The sequence below is a fragment of the Colletotrichum spaethianum genome (assembly GCF_022836535.1).
Source record: "Colletotrichum spaethianum MAFF 239500 DNA, contig32, whole genome shotgun sequence".
Lineage (NCBI taxonomy): Eukaryota > Fungi > Ascomycota > Sordariomycetes > Glomerellales > Glomerellaceae > Colletotrichum > Colletotrichum spaethianum.
Genome location: NW_026054802.1, coordinates 479556 through 492704, shown reverse-complemented (window position 1 = coordinate 492704; position 13149 = coordinate 479556). Strand labels below are relative to the sequence as shown.

Below are 13149 nucleotides of genomic sequence, written 5' to 3'. Positions count from 1 at the left end.
ACACGCAACACGCTTCACGCCTGCACGCGGTGAGCTTTCCAGCCACCCTGGGCGTAGGTGTGGTCCGAGCGTCGCCCTCAGCCTTCCAGTCCCAAACCTCCAAATCCCAATCTGGTGAACTTCACACATCGTCCCAGCGCACGCCGAAGCCCCCTCCTGAACGCCACGTATTGCTTCGACTACTGTACTACCTTGCAATAGAGGCCCATCATGATTGTTGAGGTAAGAGCCACTGTTCCGCTTTCCCTATGTTGTCACCGCGCTGCGCTGCGTCCCTTTGCGACATCATGAGCGACCCGTCCTGCCCATCCACCACCTTCGCGGTGACAGCTTGCGCTGTCAATCAGATTGGAGACTCCCTCCCGGCAAACCCGCTAGATACCCTCGCGGGATCTGTTTCAATCTAATTCCAACGCGTCTGCCTACCTCGGACCTTCCTGCAACCCATAATTTCTGCCGCAACAGCCCATCGCGACCCTCTTCCTCCATCATCACCAGCGACCATGGCTCGCCGAAAAGCGGTGGCACAGAAGAATCGGAATGCCCCATCATGGGCGACATCGCTTCGATCTAATGCTAACATGGAGCTGAAGCGCAAAGTTAGGCTCGTCACCGAGCAGAATGTCATGTAAGCTGTAGCCCCCCCAAAAGCGCTTCCTCCTCAGAACGGGTTGCTAACCTTGAGCCTTCCTTTCCTTCCAGCGACAAGCCCTCCCCCGTCGAAGACTTCCCCATGAGAAAATGGTCGATCGTAATCTATATTGTTGGCGAGGATGGTGAGGAGCACCCGGCCGATTGCTTCCAGAAGGTTGTCTACAACCTCCACCCATCGTTCGAAAACCCCACGCAAAGTTCGTAGATATCCCTCCCCCGCGGTTGCTCTTTCCCGGTCGCAGCTCGCTAATCGTTTTATTCACCAGCATTCACTAAGCCTCCCTTCCGATGCGAGAACGAGGGATGGGGTGAATTCGACATGACGATCGATTGCTACATCACCGAGAAGTCGAAGCAGTCGCTCAGCCACGATCTGAACTTTGCAAAGAACCGCTACGACGCCGAGCACACCGTCTCGTTCAAAAACCCTTCGCAGGCCTTGCAGCAGATTCTGCGGGAGACTGGTCCTCTTCCGTCCGACGACGACCGTCTCAAGAAGAAGGGCGGTGCCGGCAAGAAGGGTGCCCAGAAGTACGACTACGAGAAGATCGCGCAGGCTCTTGAGAAACTTGACGAGGACGACCTGCTCCGTGTCATCCAAATCATCAATGATAACAAGACTGCGGACACATACATCAAGAGTGATGTCGATGGTGAGCTAACGCCTGCTTCCCCTGGTGTCGATCTTCTGAGCGGTCAGTTTTCCTTGCGTTGGGAGGTGGAAGGGCCGGCTTGGTATCAGCAACAAACGACGTGAGCGAGTCGCGGCTGACACTCATATAGCGGGAGAGTTTTCCATCGACCTGTATACGATGTCGGATCAGATGACCAAGCTCCTGTGGGACTACTTGGTGAGTAAATCTTACATCCGGTTGTGAGCGCCGCGGTAGGGCATTGGCTTGATCTAGCTTCGAGCCTCATGGACTGCACGCGCTCTCGCACGCAAGGCTTCCGGGCGAGGGAGTGAATGAGATTGGACGTGGGTTTGGCCAGGATTCAAAGACCGGCCGCTGACCACGACGCTGTGCCCCTCCACGCAACAGAGCAAGAAGGGCCTCGTCAGCTAGGTTACCCCATCGCTCGCGAAGATGAGCTTCTTCTCCAGTACTATCCCGGAAAACCTTCCCACGCGAACCGAATCGGACAACGATCGGGGGACAGACGAATTCGACAGATGGGTTCTCTCGTGGAAAAAGGGGAAAAAAGGGTTGGTTGTTTGGTGGGCAGTAGGCTTCCTGTTTCGCTTCTCCAATGGCATTTGGCTAGGCGTTCCCGGCTCCTTGCTTTGTTTTCTCATGTTTTGTTCTGGTCTTGTCTCTTTCCATGATTTTGTGTGTGTATGTGTGTGCTTTATCCGCGTATGTCACCAGACAGGAAAAGCACTTGCGGCGGGGTGAAGTCTTGCGTGCATGCGAAGAGGTATCTCGTGTATCCGAGTTTGTTAGTAGCAGGTCAGGGCCAGCAACGAAGCTATGACAAGGGGGGGGGGGGGGGCGGAAGCGGGTTTGAAGGAAGAAGACGGGCTAGTAGATGTTGGGGGGCGGACTGCGAGGGGAGAGGACCTGGAGGCTTCCATCTTCCCGGTTGCCTTTGAGCGACGGGCAGTCCGGCTCCTTGCCCCTCCCCTTCCCCCCCCCGTTGTAATCATATTCCATCTGCACATTCCAAGCCCGCCTAGACTGTGATGCCACGCCCACTCGAGAGCAGGCGGGCCGTGTTTGGCTGGGCGAGTGGCGGGCAAGTCCGTCCTTTCACCACACCACTAGCGCACTTGTAGACACGCATCACGACATTGCGCCACGTGACTGGCAGACGGTCATTTCAGTTCCTATCCGTATATGTGTGTGTGTTGCATTGCCGTGCTCGAGCAACCTCTCGGGTCGGGTTTCGAGTTTCGTTGTTTCTATTGAAATAGAATAAAATAAAAGGGTATCTAAATCATACTCTTGCCCACACCATCCATTATTTAATAAATGTAAACGAACCAACGGCGTAATTGCTCGGCGCTCTTTAAAAAAACCATGCTTGCCAGTCGCCTTTCCCAGGTGTAAGATGTAATCAAAAGTCGCTCGCGTAAGGACAAATGAACTTGCCTCTCCAAGTTCCAGTTTTCGGTGCCTCTACTTTTTTTCTTCTCCGTACCATCTAAACCGCCAGTTTACCCGAATCGGTTGCCTGCCTTTTTTGTGTAAGCCACCTTTGTCTCCTTATTGCAGCGGTCCTCTCCGATTGTGGACTCCCTGTCTGGTTCAGGGGTACGACGTGGGCCCGTCCAAGACGGGGAACCCCGTGTCCATGGCCATGTACTCGAGCAGGTCGAGGCCGCCGACGTTGACGCCCTCGGCGGTCATGGCGACGGCCGTGTTGTCCATGTTCTGGAAGAAGGCCGGGCCGGGCGGCAGGTACCACATCTCGTTGCCCGGGTTGTTCCAGTCCGTTGAGTCAAAGAGGCCATCCATCCCCGTCGTCGAGGATGGGGCGTTGTTGCTGTTGCCGTTGCCACCGGCGCCGCCGTTCTCAGGCGGTGGTGCCGGCGTAGACGGCCCGAGGGCCGAGGCCGTGCCTGAGGGGTAGGGGAAGTTGCCCGTGCTGAGATCGAAGGGCGTTGCGGAGATGTTGGCGGGATCTTCTGATGCATCCATGTCAGTTGTTGTCGCCCATCAACTAGTGAGATGAGACGGAGTGGGGGCTTACCGTGTGCGTTGAGGCCATCCCGTAGCTTCGTGGCGTGGTTGGACCAGTTTTGGCCGTCGCCGCCGTTGGCTTGTTGGCCGTTGGCAGCAGCAGCAGCACCGTTGGCGACGGCATGCGGGTCGGGGCTCCTTCCATCCGCAGAACCGATCTGCCCCAAAGCCGGAGCCTGAATGAACCGGTTGCGAAGCCGACTTGTTAGGGAATCGAGCAGGTCGGCGAATCGAATGCCAAGGTGAACATCGTCGACAATACAGTTGCGGAGGGCCTTAACCGTCTCATCCATCAAGTCAATACTGAGCTTGACGTCCGACCGCGGGGCACCCAGGGCAAAGGTCTTGAGCAGGAACATGGCTCCGCTTATGATGCGGAAGTAGGTCCGCACAGGGGCATGCTTGAGGTAGTCGCCCGGGAGGAGACCCTCCACAACGGTCCGGAGCAGGTTCCGACAGCCACTGATGACCTCCTTGATGTACTCCTGATCGCTTGCGCCGAAGCCACCCAACTGGCCCAAAGGCAATTTGCCAAAGTAATTCTGGGTTTGGGGTGACAGCTGCGCCGCGCTTCCTGCATTGTGATTGCCGTGGGCACCATGACCCGCGTGAGCTGTATGCCCAGCATTGTTGGTACACCGCTCAACGACCGCTTGCAGTGACAACGAGTTGACGTAGATGCGCACGTACTCATACTCAATGGTGAGTATGTGCCTGATGTAAGGTGGCAGCCTGTAAAGCTCAAACTCCTTCCACCAGTCCTGAAGCAACGGCTGGAAATCCTTGAGCATTTCCGTGTACTTGCCACTCTGAATGATGTCGGTAGTATGCTTGCGTGACTTGAACAGTTTCTCGTTTCCAATGTGCATCGCGTTGCTGATTCCAGCCCAACAGTGTATTATTTGATCGTCAAGCTCGAGATCGGGGATATAGTTGAAAGCATTGGACATGGACGAGGGGTTGGTGCCAGGCGTAGTGCCTTCGGTCGATGTCGGTCGGCGACGAGTCACGGCCGGATCACTCTTGCGAAGGGCCTCGGGCACCATGCTAGTCCATCCTAGGCGACCTGCCAGCTGCGTCAGATAGATCAACAGTAGGCGTTTGATGCGATACGCCCGTTGGCGGTACACCTCCTCTTCGTACTCGGGGCGCGAAATGGCGCCGTCGCGCAACAGCTCGTCGATGTCGTCAAACACGCCAAGCTCGTAGGCGAGGCCCATGGCGGTGCTGAGAAGCATCCAGCACATCCTGTCACTTCTCCAGGCGGGCTCGAGCCAGCTGTCGAGTCTCTTGCCGCCGATATTGGCGGACGGCCGTTGGTTGCCGTTCTCATCAGTGCTGACCAGGTCACTGCCCTCGTATGAAGGAAGCATGAGCTCATCGATGGCCTCGGCTGGCGGGAAGTGAAGCGCACGAGGGTGCCACTCCGTGAGGATCATCAAGGACTCGATCGTCCCCAGCGTCCGTAGGCTGCCTTTCCTCATTCCTCGCCAGGGCGCTGTGCTACTGGTTTGATCATCGGGAAGAGATGACGCCCCGGCCATCGCCGCGAATCCACCTCCGAAGGCCTCCTGGCCCCACAGGCATCTCTCAATCATGCCACGGAGGTATGTCCAGAGTTGTTCGTGGATGGCGTGTGATCTGCAGTGGCCACCGGTCCCCGGGATCTTGCGGTATCTCGAGGAAATGGTGAGGAGTGTGATGGTAAGGATGGGCTCTTCCGTGAGGAGGGTGATGTGCGATGCGGGGTTGCGGAAGGTCGGGGGTGAGATTGGGGTGAGCGGTGACAGGTATTCGTAGTAGCTGATGAACGTTAGCACAGCATCAAGTCGCAAAGTGACGGACAGCTTACTAGTCGATGTACTCAATGGCCTCCTGCGCGGAGAACCAGCCAGCTCTGACGAACCTGAACCTCCCCCAGGCCTTGATAGCATCCTGGTAGCCAGGCTCACCAGAGAGATCGCGCTTCGTCAGCTCCGGGTCGATGGGCTGCGGCTCAAGCTTGACAGAGACAGACGGACGGCTACTGGCAACGGGCTTCATGGTTGCCCCAGGTGTCACGATGAGAGGCTGCTGCGGTATGGCGGGTACGGAAGCAATGCTCTCATGGCGCTTGTGGTTGTTCGTCGCAGGACTGTAGGCCGGGGGGTGGTAAGCAGCTGCGTCTTGGTCCTGGCTGAGCTGGACTGACCTATCCGTGGCCGCCTTGTAAAGCAGATCCAACGCATCGTGCGGTCCGTAGACACCGGGCCGCATAAGATCCTGGGCCTCGCGGTTCTCGAGCTGGGCATTGGGCTCGTCGTCCATGACATAGTCGCCGCGCTGGCGACTGTCTGTCTGGCTCGTCGTGCTCGGGGTGCCGCCGATGGAAGTGCCGGGATCGGTCGGGCGCCGCAGAGGTTGGTTCCGGCCGATGGAGCCGCCCGGGGTCAGGGGCACTTCGCTGTATAATCGGCGATCGATGGCGACGGGCGGGCTGCCGCTGACGTGTACGCGCTTACGGCCATTGCGGATGGTGTAGTCGTCGACGTCCTCAACATCGGGGTCCTCGCCGTCCTCGGTCTTGCGCTTCCTTCTAGTGGCGCTGAAGAAGCACTCCTTGCTCTCGCGGCGGCATCGTACGCAGGGCGGGTCGTGGGGGTTATCAACGCTGCCCAGGTCGCAACGGACCTTTCTCCGGCGGCACGGGATGCACGCCTGGTAGACGCGTTTGTGCTGGGACGCACCGGTGGTCCCAGACTGCGCCTGTGCCTGCGCCGAGGCGGCGGCAGCGGTCGATGGGGTGTTGGAGGTCGTCGGGCTCAGGTTGGATGCGGGCGGGACGGCGTATTGGGCCATGATGGGCCGGGCAGTCGTGCTGCAATCGTGGGGTGATGTATGGCACGACTCTGGCTTTCTTTGATGGATAGACTCGGTCAGGTCGGTTTGCAACGGGTTTATGGAGGGGAAAAGACGGGTTTACAGCCACCAGCGGCGGGGCGTGGGTGGTTTTTGTCGGTCCACGTTTGCTGGGCGGGCTTTTGGGGGTGGTCAGTGCTTTTTCTTCTTGTTGGTACAGGCTGCAACGCTGCGGGTTGGTTGCTGGCGAGCTACCACCGCTGTGCACAAACAGCCCATCCACGGGGGTTGGTGAGGTGCGGGGTTGGGGGAGACGTGGATAAGGTAAGCTAGCTCTAGGCAGGTGGGATTGGAATAGGGTACGTACCTTCTCCAAAGTGCCTCGCCAAGGGACTGTGCGTGCGCAGCTCTCGCTCGAGTGAGGGAGGGATGAGAGGTAGACTCGTCCGGAGAGGCAGGTAAAGAGAACCAAAGGTGAAGAGAGGGCAATATGCGGCTATCTTGTCTGGTACCCGCGGAGACGATTCCCAAACCGAGGTCGCATGGGGGGGGGGGTATTCTTGCGGTGCGCTCTGGACTCGGCTCTGCTGGTTCACTCAAGGAAAGAAAAGGTTTCAGGGCCCCAGGTTGACAATCGTTTCTGTTCGCTGGCCGCCCGCTTCGGTCAGACCAAAAGTGCTTGTATCCTAGTCCAAAGCAGGCGCGAAAAAAGAAAGAAAGAAAGAAAATAATGCGTATCAATTGCTTATCGACGAGGGTACGCGTGTAGTCGCCGAGGTCTGATTGGCGCGATTGGAAAGATTGCAGATTGTGGAAGGAGAAGAATGCAGACGAGGAAAGTGTGTAACCACGAAGATGACCCACGGGAAACAGCAGACGGATGAGATTTGCGCAGAGGTCTCCCGTGCATTTGAAATGGAGCGTAGTGAGAAAGTTGTTACACGGGGTTGGTTCATCGACCTTCTCCTCACCTCAATTGGTGAATGAGAAGTGAACACGAGACGGAAGTGTGCATCTAACGTCGGATCGAATAACTAAGCGTTTACCTTAGGTAAAAGAAAGCAGAATGCGCCTTCCTTGCCTTCCCGATCTTGCCTGGTGTCCGCCTCTCTCTCTGTCTCCATTGAATCCAAGCGGGCATAACATGCACCAAAAGTCCGCCGGCGCGCCAGAGAGGCTCCCAGCAGCCCTCGGCGCCTTCGGTGTATGCAGTGGGAGATGGAAGCAAGGTGAGGTCATCTGAAGCCAATGACTGTAGAGTAAGTAGTACAATACGTGTTTGTTTCGTACTTGTAAGCAATGTCAATGGGGAATGAGGCATGGCTTAGATTGTCACACCTCCCCGGCCCACCCCGTGACAGACTGCGACCCAAAGCCAGGCAAGCATCGAATAAAATAAAAACAATTACAAAAAGTCTGGGGAACCCGAACCTGGGGAACCTCATCCACAAGCCCGGACCAACCGGTGTCTTCTCCATCCGCCCTGCAAACCATATATTGTCTGGGTCGTCATCCCAATTGACAACAACACCTGAGGCACCGTGAAAACCAGTCCACGGTGCCTTTTTCGCCTTCCATATATGTCTCACCCCTGCATTGCACCAGTCCGTTGGCAGTCTCGTTCTCTGCACCCACCAAACCTAAGCTCCCTGCGCTGCCACTTGCGACAGAAGCCCGTGGTCACGTTGACACTCGCCGCAGCAGGCTGGGTCACGTTCGCCCATCGGACAAGGCACCCGAGACTTCCTTCTGCCCGTCATATCCGCCATTACAGATCTCCTGGGGTTGTTGGCTCATCCCATTGTATTTTTCCATCGTCCCTTTAGTCTCCCCGAGCAATCTAACAAACTGGAGAGGGAGCAATTGGCACGGCAATGGCTACATGAATAATTGCCGGCCAGACTGATCTGGTCGATGGGACTCTATGCAGGTACCGGGCAGTTTTCTCTGCCCCACGACAACCCCCCTTCTATCTTATCTTTCCAGGAATTCATGGCCATGCAACCAGCGGCAAATCCGTTGAGCGGGTACGCGGGGTAGCTCCAGCACTCGTGGGCCCTGGCGGACAACACCTACGCGGAGAAGCTTCTTGACAGAAGCTCTCGATGGACAACGAGGCTTACCTAGATAGTTACCTTCTTTGGCAAAGTAGGGGTACAGCTTGGCCAGTGCTTACAAAGTCAAGGAGTCGACGACTACCAAGTCCGGCACTCGCAACATCACCTGTCCCGAAGTCATACACCACCTGGTTTGCATAATGCCGGAAACAGAACCTGTTCCTATAACGTTTGCCGACATAAAATTGTCCCGGGATGCAATCTGGGCAGCCTTGTTAACGATAGCCTGAGAGATCAAGACGGCGGACTCTATGACTGAGCAACTTGGTTTCACAGCGCGTCAGTGACAACATCGCGGATCAAAGCCATTTGATAGCTAAATGTACAAATAGCCTACAATAGGCGCTCCTCAGCACAGGGCTGTTTCAGTTGCCTCGTGATTGCCTGCTCCCAATCCTTAACCACTTCTTCCTCGCAACCCCTGCTTCGACTCCATAGCCATTGCCCACTACGCCAGGCCATGCGTATGGTATGCGCTCCATTCAAACTGTGTCGTCAAGGGCCTTGCTTTGCATCAAGTCTAGGAACTTTTCTTGGACGCCGCAGCGTCAGTTTGCTCTACGTCTGCGGGAAGAACAGCAGGGGCCGTATCAGGGGCAACCTCCGGCGAGTCGCCCTCGTCAATCGGACCCGGCTCCTCCTCGAGAGTTCCGTCCAGAGTGGTCGGCTTGAAGTCTCCGTTGTCAATTGACGCGGGATCGTGACCACGGCCACTGTTGCTGGCCGAAACACCGACGGCCAGCGCGCCGCCTTCGGCAATCTTCTGCTTCGTCTCCCGGATGATCTTTTCAGCCTCGCTAACCTTGGCTGGGTTGGCCGGAGGGCGCTCCACGCCAATGGCGTTCTCCTTGTCATTTTGACTTTCTAGCAGCGCCTCCTTGTCCAACCGGACAATCATACAGGACAAGTTGTCCGTGCTGAAGCGATTCAACGCATGATCGACGAGGAGTTTCGAGGCCTCAACCGGATCCTCGACGTTGCGAACGAGGTCAACGGCGTCTTGATCGGAGCAAACGTCCCAGAGCTAAGAAAACAGTCAGCAATTGTCTACGCTGTTAGGATCCAATACTTACTCCATCACAGGCTATGATGATGAACTCGTCACTCTCGGGTTGGATAACGGTTTCAGTTGTGTACGGATGCCCAGTGACCAAATCCTTCATATAGGTGTCACCGAGGGCTCTGGTCACAGCCAGAACACCGTTGACGCGGTTGTTGAGTATCAAACCACCCGCATTCGCTATCCGTTTCCCTTCGTTCTCATCGCTACCCTTGTGATCGTACGAAAGGCGGAGGGCTTTGCCAGACCGGCAGAGAATGATGCGGGCGTCTCCGACATTGGCCGTGTAAAGAACACGCTGGCGGCTCGCCGAACTCTTCAGCTTGGCGTGCGCGGCCTCGGGGCCGCTCGTAGATGTCGCCTTCTCGTCTGTGACTTCTTCTGACGTCAATTTGGCAGCCTTGGTGGCTGCCGCAGTGGCCGGCGCAATGGCCTGGGAGCCAGTCGCGGAGCGGTCACTGGGCACCCGATCCTCCCAACGTAACACGGCGACGGCTGCGGTGCATCCACTGTTCTTAAGAGGAAGCTTCTCTAGCTGCGCATCGACTGAGGTGAAGGTCTGGTCGAGGAGTTCGGGGATGGGACCGTTTGGGTTCTTTCGAATGATGTCCTCCAGGATAAGATGCAGCTTCTTTCCACACCAATCGGCAGCGAATGTACCGGCATGACCGTCAAAGATGGCAAAGTAGCCGTTGTCGGTCTCGATCATGTCCTGAGCAGGCGCATCCTTCTCGTCGGTCGCCGATTCGTTCTTCTTGCCCTCGAGAGCAGGGGCTGGAGTGTGCAGAAAGTTGTAGAGGAAAGCATGAGTATCCTCCATGGTACGACGGCACTTCTTGTTTCTGTCCTCCCAGACACCGACCCGGAATGTCGAACGCGGGCCGGGAATGGAATCGCCGGCAGAGTTGTTATGTTGGCCCTGCGGCACTGCGAGGGCAGGGTCCTGCTTGCCCAACTTCTGCAGAGGTGTCTGCGAACTCATATCCGAGCTGGTTCGGCCGACCTGAGAAAAGTTCAGGGTATTCTTGGCGTGAGCCAGCAGGCCGGCGGCCTTGCTCTGGACCCCGCTGGCACGGCGCTTCTTATCCACAGCACCATCCTGCTGGCGGCCCGGAGGACTGCTGTTCCCACTCCGCTTGTCGCCGCTGGCGGCCTGGTCGGATGACTTGATCGCGGCCGTGGAGCCCTTGTCAGACTCGGGCGAAGGCGACTTTCGATCTTCTTTCGGGTCGCTCTCCGCCTTGGACGCAGCCGAACTAGAGCCGCCGCCGAACATTCTAGTCAGCAGACCACTCCCCTGGTTGGAGAGGCTGCGACGCTTGCTTCCTGCCAGTTTAAAGAACCTTGAAAAGACGTCAAGGGTACCGTTCCGCTTGCAGAGTCGATGGGAGACGATGAGTTCGTAGTGGTTTTGTCTTCGTAGGGGTCGTTGTGTTCGTCGTCGTCGGAATGTCGCAAAGTTTGTTGTCTGAGAGAGAGGCAGCGTTAGTATTAGGCCTAGAGAGCAGTAGTAGTCTTTAGGCTTCGTGGAGGGCGAAGTGCTCCGAGACGGACCGGGGGCTAGATATTGGGCCGGGTCCGAGCTACGCAGGATTGATGCATGAGACGGGAAGGGCAAAAGAACAGATGTAGATCTCCGAGTGGTGGGCAGCCTCGCCACACAAGCGCCAGTAGGTCGCTTTGACTGACGTCGATAGTCAAGAGGGTGCAGCGTTACCCTGCCGATTTTGCAACCAGACAGAATACCACAAGGGCCGCGGCGCGCGTGTAATAACACTGGGCAAGAGAGGGGGGAGTATGCAGTATGCCAATGCCCGGGGCCATGGTGTTTGCATCTTTGTGAAGGTCGGGGTGACAAGTGACGTAGGTTGATTGATTGATGCTGGAGGGGAATCAAGATGGTACTCACCAAAGTGACGTACCCAACAAGACGGAGTGTCGGGACGACAACGCTGTTGGAGAAGACGTAGAAAGGTGGAAAAAGCCAACGTAGAGGCGTCGGGGGTGCAGTTTGCCGTGGGAGATGGTAGAAACCGCGATGTCGTTCGTGAGGGGAATGATGGTGTTGAGGTTAAGGCGTCAGAGGAGATGCGGGCGTGGGAGAAGTGAATGCGAAATGATGCTCTTTCGCTGGTTCAGTCTCCGCAGTCAGTCCTGGCAGGAGGGGGAGGGAGGGGAAGGGTTGGTTGGAGGGGAAAGGGCAAGCCGCAAGGTAGGTAAAAAGCGAAAGCGGCGGGAACGATTCGCAGGGTCGTTTTTAGCGGCGCTTACCAGCACTCCGTTATGGGGCCCTGCTCTCCCGGGATGGCCTGAGCTTCCCACTCTCGCTGCAACAACCCTGAGCTGAGCTGAGCTGAGGTTGGGGAGGCCAAGGTACCTGACGTGCGGTGCCTGAGATACGACCGAGCTGCGCTGGGTAGACTCGAGGTTTCTCGCGATTTCTCTTGGAAAGGTTGGTGTGGGAGCTGCCTCTCCTGACTGAGCTGTGCTGCGTTGTCAGGTCTCACTTGAGGCGGTGATGATGTCTTGCGTCAGATTGGGGGGGTAAGGCGAGGTAGGGCGAGGCGAAGCGAGGCGAGAGAGGCGTGTTCTGGTTCTGGATCTCAGCCAAGAAAACGGGCACACGAGGAGTTTCGACTGGGTATTGTAGAAAAGCCTCTGTGGTATCCGAATACTTTTGACGGAGGAGGATGGAATGAATCAAGAGTGAAAAGCACAGTTTCACTCGCCCTTCATTGGAACTTTTGGGACTCTGTCCTGAACTCTGCCCTTCTTAACTCCGCCGAGTCTGAAGCGACAGGTCCGGTCCGGTTTGGATCTGGAAGGGAACGAGTGACCTCACACTGAGACCCAACAATGAAATGTCGACTAAGTCAAACCCGGCGTTTCCCATGCCGATCATAGCACCAAAGCCCCGCGGTTAGATAACCTTCCTACCTTGGGTTATCGACCACTTCGACGGCATTGATACACGCAAATCGACTGCCACCTTCTGATTGAACATTTCTTGTCTGTCTACCTTTGCATGTTCCCAGCACAGAAAGGCCAACCGAGTCTTAACGGGACGCATGGATAGGGTTCCCTTGCATCCCATGAACGATTTAAGAAGACCCTCCCAGGTGCAGTCAACCACTTTGAAGGGCGCCGGGTGTGTCCGGGCCACGCCGCGTGGAGAGCGTTCGTTACGTCCCTCGATGCGTCTCAAGCAGAACGTATTGCGAAATGGCTTGTCACCGACTCACTACTAGGGCCACGAGATGGTCCCTTCAGAGAAAGCTTATGTCCAGGCGCCAAGATGGCCTTGACTTGCTCTGCCTCTACAATGGAGCAGAGTCGGGCGTTGGTCAAGTGTCTCTTCGACAACGTGGCGACGCAAGGCCCCTCCCATTACCAAGGGAAGACACACGCACGTTCGCACGAGAGGCGATTTCCATGAAACAGCAATCCAGAGCCTCTCGAAACGTCTGGATATCCCAGCCAAGTCGACGCGGGTAACGGTATGCTGGTATGATAGCTCAGCCAGTATGTGAACCTTGTAGGCCTAACAATGAAGCGGGGTAGGGTAGGATATCCCAAGCAGGTACCATGGGATTATCCGTATATGTCATCTCGTCACACCTTACGAAATGAGACCAGGAAACGTATTGTTCCGAGAAATCGGGGTCCGACATGCCGGGGCCCATCCTGCTGGGTTGGGCTGGCCTGGGAGATCTACCGCACAATTCTGCCCAGATGCTGTAGTCCACATTTGCTTGACTAACAGCTGACTCGGGGCAGCAGTGCCAACATGGCATTT

At 56.6% G+C, this 13149-nt stretch overlaps 3 protein-coding genes across 3 annotated transcripts; 1 reads left to right on the top strand and 2 right to left on the bottom strand.

The window, feature by feature from the left end:
* Positions 1–503: 503 nt before the first annotated feature.
* ColSpa_10046 (transcription initiation factor TFIID subunit 2) lies at positions 504–1411 on the top strand (the record flags this gene model as incomplete). Its single annotated transcript, XM_049276258.1, has 3 exons — positions 504–628; positions 703–851; positions 921–1411. The coding sequence occupies 3 exons, from the start codon at positions 504–506 to the stop codon at positions 1409–1411; spliced, it is 765 nt and encodes a 254-aa protein (XP_049132215.1).
* Positions 1412–2903: 1492 nt separating this feature from the next.
* Positions 2904–6176, bottom strand: ColSpa_10045 (transcriptional activator HAP2; the record flags this gene model as incomplete). The annotated part of the gene is made up of 3 exons (XM_049276257.1): positions 2904–3283; positions 3349–5141; positions 5191–6176. 3 exons carry the CDS (start codon positions 6174–6176, stop codon positions 2904–2906), a joined length of 3159 nt encoding a protein of 1052 aa, XP_049132214.1.
* Positions 6177–8813: 2637 nt separating this feature from the next.
* Positions 8814–10629, bottom strand: ColSpa_10044 (protein phosphatase 2C 1; the record flags this gene model as incomplete). The annotated part of the gene is made up of 2 exons (XM_049276256.1): positions 8814–9317; positions 9367–10629. 2 exons carry the CDS (start codon positions 10627–10629, stop codon positions 8814–8816), a joined length of 1767 nt encoding a protein of 588 aa, XP_049132213.1.
* Between the last annotated feature and the right edge of the window lie 2520 nt (positions 10630–13149).